Here is a 9,106-nt window from a genome sequence, read left to right as displayed (position 1 = left end):
AGTGCTTGAAGAGCTGCAGCTGGTGAGCAGAACCCATGAAGGACTGTATCCCATCCCTGCTGGAGCAGGGCAACAGTGTGGACAGAAACGAGCAGCAGAGATTAAGGCTTGTTAACYGAGTAAAACCCCAGTGCCCTACCCACCTTGTACTGTTGGGGAGGGAGGAAGTAGAAGATGCAGGAATGAAGGAGTAAAGTGAGCCTGGGAAGAAAGAAGTGGTGGGGGTAAGGTAATTTTAGTTTAGCCTTTTTTTCATAGCATCCTACTCTATTTTTAATTGGTAATAAATTTTTCTTCCACAAGTTCAATCTGTTTTTGTGAGAGTGAATGGTAAATGATCACGCTGAGTTTATCTTGACCCATGAACTTTTTTCATTCTATTTTCTCCCTGTCCTGTTGAGGAGGAGGAGGGAAAATGAATGTCCTGTTTAGGTAGGGCTGARTGGACATCTGGAAGCAAGCTGAGGTCAAACCCATCATAGATTAAGTCATGTTTATTATGTTTAAAAAATGTTACGTCTCAAATCTCACAGCTGGCTAAAAGGCTGGAATAGGAAAAGGATTCTTTAAAATTCACTATGGAGAARACGCCCAAAGCTAAACTGCATGAAAAAGGCAGGAAGTTTACAACCAGACAACTTCCCCACCTCCTCCTAGTACTGGGGTAACTTGGGGCATGCAGTTGGGAGATTGAGGCAGTCGGCATTCCATGTGTGACCACAACAGGCCACTGTGACTTCAGCTCCAATGCCTCACCTGAGTTCCTGGAAAACCTCAGATTGGGCAGGCAGATGGATGTTTGAGACAATGGCTTTTATGACAATGAGTTCTACTTCAATGATTGTAGCTTGTTCGGAAGAAATGGGGTCCAYTTGTGTGAAAAAGGCAAGAGATGCTCTAGCAGCAGACTGGTCAGTTTGTGAGATGGGCTTTAAACTGAAGCGTTTGGTGTGTGGATCCAAAGTGGCGATGCTCCTGCCATTGCTTCCTCCTGGTGAGTGGGCCATGCCAACCAGGGCAACCTTGGCTGCCTCCAGATGAGTCCCAGGGCTAAGCACAACAAGGGTGGGCACAGCCATGGGGAATCCTCTTACACCTCTTCTACGGAACCTGGGTGCCCGACTGCCTCCCTGGAGTGCCTGTACACAAATGCACAGAGCATGGGGAATCAACAGGAACTGGAAACCTGTGAGCAGTCACAGAACCATGATCTCACTGCAGTGACTGGGACAGGGGATAGCTCATCACTGGAATGTTGTCATGGATGGCTGTGTGCTTTTCAGACAGGACAGATCAGCAAGGTGAGCTGGTGGAGTTGGCCTTTCTGTGAGAGAGCAGCTGTACTGGATCAAGCTCTGCCCAGGGACAGACAATGAATTGAGAGCTTATGGGCAGGAATTAAGGCACAGCTAAAATGGGTGACACTGTCGTGGGTGTTTACTACAGGACACCTGSTCAGGATGAGRAAGCTGATGAARCTTTCTGTGGGCAGCTGGAACAGCCTTGAGATCACAGGCCCTGGCTCTCCTCCAGGAATTCAACAACCCTGATACTTGCAGGCACAATATGGCTTGGCAGACACAGCAAGAAAGCTCCTGTAGTTACTGGAAGATAACTTCTTAGTCAAATGGTAGAGGAGTCAAGAGGAGTTGCCCTCCAGAGGACCCTTCCCACTCCAACAATTCTGTATTCTGTGAACTTAAATCTTTCTATCTTGAGATACCAGCACCTCCAGATCTCTTTCTGCAGGGCTGCTCCCCAACCACTCTTCTTCCCATTGTGTGAGGTGTTACTCTGTCCCAGATGCAGACGCCATCATTTTAACTTGCTAAATTTCATGCCACTGATAATAGCCAAATACTTCAATCTATCCAGATCTTTCTGCTAGGCCTCATGTCCCTCAAGAGTTAACAGCARCTTTCAAGTTTGGTATTATCAGCAAATTTTGTATTCAACTCCTGTCTCCTGATCATGGATAAATACATTGAATCAAACTGGCCCTAGATTTGAATCTGGAGGAACACTGCTGGTGACTATCCCAAGCGCTACAACCCTTTGAACTCTTGTCTTTCAACAAGTTCTTTAACCAGTGCACCATAAACCTGCTCCTCTCACCACTGAACAGCTTGTTCAGACAGATGTTGTGAGGGACAGTATCAAAAACCCCACTAAGTGGGTGACCCTATCATAGGGTATCAGACAAGTCACACAGCACTTTCCATTTGTGAGCTCATGTTGACTGTACTGTTCTWTAAATGCCTTTCAATAATACCCAACAAGACTTCCTTAAATTTTCCCTGGTAATGGGGTTAGACTAACAGGCCTGTAGTTTCCTGTGTCTTCCCTCATGCCCTTCTGGTTAACTGTGATGTTTCCAGCCTTCCAGTCAGCAAGGTTCCCCGCTTTTGACTATCAAGAGAAAGCTCCTYCAGTGTTCTGGGATGAATCCCATTAGGCCCCTTGGACGTACAGAAGATTAAACTGATACAACTGCTCATTTACAATTTCAGCATCCAGAAACGGAAATTCACTGCYGCTATATGTCTTGTAAGTGAGAGGACTGGCCAGACCAATGTCTACCAGTGTTATTAAAGACTGGGGCATTATGTCTCTGCCATTTCTTCACCCTTTTTGTTAGGTGACTATCTTCGGTAAGTGTTGGGTGAATATTTTCCTTAGATCTCCTCTTGCTCTAAACATACTTTTTTTTATTTTTAATTTTTTTTTTTTTTTTTTTTGTTATTTTTTTTTTTTTTTTTTTTTTTTTTTTTTTTTTTTTATTTCACCCAAGGCTGGCCAGTTTCAACTCTGAGCTTTGAACTTTTGTGTTTTTCCCTATATGTCGGAGTCACAGCTCTGTACTCTTCCTGTGAAACTTGACCTCGCTTACAGTGATCATACAATTTCTTTTCTTCATGAGTTCCACAAGGAGTTCCCCATTCAGCCAAGCTACTGTACTGTCATTCTTTCTTTACTTTGGGCACAGTGTGATTGCTTGCTCCTATGCTTCTAAAAGGTCATTCCTAAAGACTGACCAGCACTCATGGATCKCTAAGCCCTGAAAATCAGATTCCCAGAGGACACTACTAACTAGCTCCCTGAGCAGTTTAAGATTTGCTGTCATGACATCTAGGATAGCAGCTCTGCTGATTTTTTTTTTCATTTACACTAAATATTTAAAACCATCATTTTCATGATCACTGTGGCCRGAAAAGCTACCTAAAATCCCATCTTCTCTATTCATGAACAGTAAATTGGGGTCTGGGGGGAGGCATCTTTTCTAGATGGCTCAATGAATGCTTATAACAAATTATCTTCAGCATACTTCTGGAATTCTTCAGACTTCCTTGTCACAGTTGTCTGGCATTTTCAGTTGATGTCTGGGATGTTGAGATTTTCCATAAGGACAAGAACTACTGATCCAGATATTTCTCCTCATTTTCTATAGATTAAATAATCAATGCTAGCATCGTGGCTGATTGAAATGTCTACTGCTTAGTGTCTTCTAAGCAGTAGACACTTAGAATGAAACTTTGTTTTCCATCTTCCTAATTTCTCACTCAGAGGCTTTCAACCACATTATCACTAACTGTAAAGAATGTACAATGAAATCTGTCCTATCAATGCAACTCCTTTGCCTTACCTGCTTGTCCCTCCTGAACAGCCTTTAGCTCTGCATCCCAACACTCCATCATGGGACCATTCTACCATTAATCCCAATGATATCAGCTCTGGGAGCTGACGGATGCCTCCAGTTCATCCTGTTTATTTCTTGTATCAGGTGAGGTAGGGTACAAGCATTTCAGATATGCTCCTAAACTCTCACTGCTCTCTGCAGTTATGTTAGCATTGCCACCCTCAAGCCATGCTATGCCACCCCTTTGCTTTTTTACTATACATCAGTAGGGATTCAGTTAATTCAGATGTTTATATATTGTTCCACTAGGTAAACTAAAACACAGTAAGCAGGCATCACCCAGCAATTTCCTTAAAAAAAGACAACAGTTAATCTGAATTARAATGCTTGCACACATGAAAACCGAGATGAGTAAAGGTGTAAGGTAGTTTGAAACAGTACATTAGAGATGGCACCATTAAAATGTTACATATGTGGCTTTGTTAGAGGTGTACACAAATGGAAATGTCCTGAACTGAGATACTGACTCGGTGACAACAGCTTTCAGTGAGTCCTTCAGCACATTCACCTTTAGACAGTTTTGTCATTATACAGCTGCATTTGCAGCAAAAAATTACTAATTATCCACTGTTTTGGAAAGGCAAACAAGTACTATATGAATCCTCCACACACCTAATGAATGAAGACATGCCCAATCCCTGTGTGAAGCTCACTGCCTTCATACAGTACTCTTACTCAATAACAAAATCCTAGAAACAGTAATGGAATCACAGAATATTCTGAGCTGGAAGGGGCTCACAAGGAGCATCCAAGCCCTGCTCCCAGACCTGCACAGCACCATCCTCAAGAGTCACCCTGTGCCTAAGAGCATTGTCCAAATGCTTCTTGAACTCTGTCAGACTGGTGTTATGACCACTTCCCTGGGGAGCCTGTGCCAGTGCCCAGCCACCCTCTGGGTGAAGAACCTTTTCCCAATATCCAATCTAAACCTCTCCTGACTCACTTTCAGGTAATTCCCTCGGGTCGTGTCACTAGTCACCACAAAGAAAAAATCAGTGCCTGCCCCTCCTCTTCACCTCACAGGAAACTGTAGACTGTGATGAAGTCTGACCTTGGTCTCCTCCAGGATGAACAGACGAAGTGACCAATAAGTCAAAAACCTCCTCTGATAGAGGAAATATTATCAGTCCTGAAAATAAGATAATTCCTCCAGTGAAGTGTGTGTCCTAGATATATGGCAATATATTTTCCTTCCTTCCCTTGATCAAAAATCAACAATGCTCTTACCAGTACAGTTTTGAAAGACACTACGGAACAGTGCCCAGGTAATTATATTCAGTTAATGTTTGCCTACTTCAGCAAAGAGGATTGCTAAATATAAAAGCTTTTTTGAGGTCTGCCTTAGTAAGATTACAACATGGAAAATTTCTCCATTCCTTCAGAAAGAGAAAAGTATTCAATAAGGAAAACAGCAGGGTTTAATCTATTTAAGGTAAATGTGGGAAAGAGTTGCTTTCCAAAGTATTGGCCCTTTTCCCTAGAGGCAGAGAAAAACTCTTTTTATGTGCAAAGACAGATAAAGAAGACAAGAATAGTTACCAGTGGAAAGGGAATTGCAGGTGTCCTGGAGCTGCAAACACAACAGCTATCAGGATCAACTCATTTCAGTGATCTTTATAAAGCCATTGCAAAATTGACAGGCATACATAAATTTTACAAGTTTGTTTTATTTTCAGCCATTCCTTCAAAGCTTCCACAAATTAAAGGAATATCCCATTCCAGCTTTTGAGATTCCCAGATGTCACTGAAACAACTCAGTTGAAACTGAATGTATATTTCGTACTTAGATTCAGCACATTTGCAAAACAATAACACATCAGTCAAAGACAAAATACTGTTTTCCATCTTAGGAATCGCTGTGATGAGCAAAAGGGTAAAAGAATATGAAACCAAATTAAAAGCCTTGTGATAGGAAATTTCTTTGATATACAGCTTCTTGATGCCTGACTAATAATATTATGTTTTCAAGTATGGACAGTTTTCTTCATTGGATAAGATATGGTATGCAGCTACCACCCATATGCTTTAGTCCACACTGCTTTCTTCTTGAACTCTGCAAGAGATCTCAAGGCCAGAAGTGTAACTGTGAAGACAGAGACAAATGATATTAATTTGTGCAGTCCAAAGGAAAGGATATGAGAGTATTCTTTGTAGTAATTTTACTAACGTAGACATAGGTTTAGTTCAACTTTTACTGACTCTTTTCTAACTCTTTCACTCGTGATAATGTACTAGGCCCTTCCTACGTTTTGTGGCATGTCTCCTGTTGAAATCATATCAGATCATCTTCTAATTAGTCTATCACTTAGGCACACAGATCAGCCAACATTGCAGCAAGTTTGAATTCAATCGGCATGATGCAAGCCAGGACATAGGAGGCTCTGGGAATAACAGAAGCACAAAGGCTTAAGTGCAATTCATTGATTCCTTAATTCAATCTGAAATGATCATGTGTTTAGACAAAATCCAGTAATCAAACTAGTCACAGTCTGGTTATTCAGAAGGAAGTTCCATGTTCTAGTATGTAAAAGGAAAAAAACAACGGGAAGCTCAAGGGGAACAGTGAATTACCTCAATCAGGGCATTTTGAGAATGTACTGTGAATATCAGAACTCTGATACACAGAGGAGGTTCTCCAACAGCCGTTAGCATTGCTTCTAGTGGAGATTAGCAGACACTACAGGGGAATTTATCACAGTGCCTGAAGGCTGCAGGCCTCAAAAAAAGGCTAATTTTCCTAATAATGCAAATAACTTATACTWGGATTTCAAGGAGCCTTTTGTAAGTCCAACAAATCAGGTGGTCCAAAGGAAGCACCACATTAATGGAAGGAAGTAGAAGTGCACTTATTTCACTTGAGAATATTTGTGGTGTGCTCTTAAAATCACTTGCACAGAYTGTTTTTACAATCCCACATATGAAAGTGAGCAATTGGGTGCATGCGAGGGCTATGACTCCTACCATAATTCAACACATCGTCTAATTTCCATCTTTCTTTTCATATATCTTTTCAGCAACTTCATTTATCTTYCCTTTTTTCTCAGACCACTTTACTAGGCTGTCAGTCCACCTCCTATCCCATCCACACAGACAGATCTATCAATGAAATAAGCCTGTAGGACTAGCTGTACCCCTATGTCCTTTGTACCCTAAGTGCTACATTGTAAGTGTCAGCAGTTGAGACAGCCAACATAAGGTGTTACAGGTAAGAATGTGAACTTACCTGTGAAAGTCTCCTCAAAGAGAAAATCTCACTCCTTTTAATAACTGCATTTTGATCTGTACTGACAACTATGGAAAAATAAGGACCCAATTAAAAACGTATTACCTTTCAGTAGGTCCATGGAAGATTTTGACAATGCTTCTGTAGGACATTCCATCATATTGATCAGCCAGTCAATAAACTAAAAATTGAAATGTGAAGAAAAATCTGAATTAAAAGAACCCTGGTATCAGAACAAGACAAATTTTTTCACTTTGACACACAGCATTTGATTTCTGCTRAATTCAGTTATCTAATCAGAGGCAGTGGCCAATGAAGCTTCTGCCCAAGGTAAACAAAACACCCTAGAGTACATCTCCTTGTCAGCGCAATTCTTCCCACAGCTGGGTCTGAAACTCCCTTTGTTCCTTTTCATTATCTCAGCAATAATTCTTTGTAAGAAGAAGGCACACTAAATAGCTTGCCTCCATCTTGCCTGTTCATGCCTTTAACCTATTAATATAATTCTTTCTTATCAGTCTCTTGTCCAAATGTTTTACTGCAAGTGCTTCAGAACTCTTATTGCCTTTGTTCCTCTTTTGACCTCTCTCATTTTTTGTTATTTTTTTTCTGGCAGTGCAGGGTGCCTGGATGACAATATGGTATTTCAGACTCATAAGGATGATTTTCAGGGCAAGGTCTCACATTCTTCCTTAAAACCCAATTAGGCACTTGCATACTAACAGCTCACCCCTGCATTCCTCCCACATTCTGAATTCTGATTTCAGTGGTGGAGCATGATCAGAGAAACCAGTACTTAACATATTCTGGTTTGCACAAAACAAATAACTATTTATCTCTGGATTAGTAACACTTCCACATATAGCAACTACATGTAACCTACAGTAGGTTTGCCAAATTAGGCACAACTTTCCACATTTATTTTCAACTCATACTTCAAAATAAATGACACACACTACAAACTGTACAGAACTTTGAATGCTCTGGATTTACATTGGGATGTGTCCAACTACAGAGGATCTTTCTTTTGGTGTTTAAAACACTGACTTGCTACCAGCAACTACCAACTCTCTTCTCCCAGCTGTACCTTAGTAAGAGTTTGACTCCCAGCTCTTAYTCTATTTTTTTTGCAACTCTCCAATTTTACTTGAGAAACTACATTCATAACTGATTAAAAATAAAGTGAGATCACAACAGAGATGCAATAAAATATAGAGAAAATAACCTGTGACCCTAGCTGACTACTAAAATTGGGATGCTTTCAGACTCCTGTAAAGGGCTTACCACAATATGCAGTTTTACCTTTTCTGTCTGCTCTTTCCATGGTTCTTTAGCCAGCAAAAGGGAAAGACTGCTTGGAAGAAGAGTGAGTGTCTCTTGCACAGCAAACTTGTCAATGGGGTGTTTGCCAGTGTGTTCCTTAGACAATTCTGGTAATACCATGTGGTGTTTCCACAGTGACCAGTCAGCACTGAGGCCAAGCAGCAATGGTGCAGCATGGTCTGCCCAGGCTACCACAAAAGCAGCAAACAGCCACAGGAGGAAATCTATGCACTAAACAGGAAAAAGGCAAAAATGCACTTTCTTAAATGAATAATACAGAAGTGGAAAAAAAACCCCAATTTAAAAACTCCATAAAAAAAAACCAGAAAAACTTATCCAAAGAAGAAATTAACCAAAAATCCAAGAACAAAATCCAGTGACTTGCTCTTAAAATAATAATCTAAAAACTCCAGCTAAAACTCCAAAATAAAAAACTACAAAGTCCTTAATATCCTTCAATACTTTGAAGCAGAATAAGCCTCTTTCTAAATTCAAATTAAAATGTCYACAGAAACAAAAATAAAACCACACTCTTTTAAAATCATATTTTAGATTAAGGCTGATCCACAATTCATTTAAAATGGGGAAATAACCTTTTCACAGGAAACCGATTGTTGAGGGAAATCAGAGATGGTCACCCTTGTGATGCTATAAATGGTCGGGAAATATTGCAGCAATGTAACAAATGCCTTTCTGATCTAAACAGCAGCTCATTTTATGTCATCAAACAGAAGACCTAAACAGCTAAACATTATTTCTCTAGAACTGTCACAAGCCTCTCAGAAACAGCAGCTCTACAGTTCTGACCTGCCTAGACAGTCTCTGCTACTGAATTCAAAATTTTCTTTCAATTTCTAAATACA

The 9,106-nt window shown here is 40.6% G+C and overlaps 1 protein-coding gene across 2 annotated transcripts in view; it reads right to left on the bottom strand.

Moving 5' to 3' along the window:
* Positions 1 to 5,344: 5,344 nt before the first annotated feature.
* FOCAD (focadhesin) overlaps positions 5,345 to 9,106 on the bottom strand; it is an 88,863-nt gene continuing 85,101 nt past the window's right edge. For both annotated transcript variants that reach the window (XM_057365539.1, XM_057365542.1), the window contains 3 exons: positions 8,223 to 8,474; positions 7,026 to 7,101; positions 5,345 to 5,780 (listed from right to left, as the gene is read on the bottom strand). In XM_057365539.1, the coding sequence (XP_057221522.1) occupies positions 5,707 to 5,780; positions 7,026 to 7,101; positions 8,223 to 8,474 (402 nt within the window). In that variant the 3' untranslated portion in view covers positions 5,345 to 5,706. The remainder of the gene's footprint in view (positions 5,781 to 7,025; positions 7,102 to 8,222; positions 8,475 to 9,106) is intronic.

This window comes from Malurus melanocephalus, unplaced genomic scaffold (assembly GCF_030028575.1).
Source record: "Malurus melanocephalus ecotype Western Australia unplaced genomic scaffold, MMel_1.1 scaffold_54, whole genome shotgun sequence".
NCBI classification, from domain to species: Eukaryota; Metazoa; Chordata; class Aves; order Passeriformes; family Maluridae; genus Malurus; species Malurus melanocephalus.
Note: the sequence above shows the minus strand (reverse complement) of the source record. Positions and strands in the feature narration are given on the sequence as shown.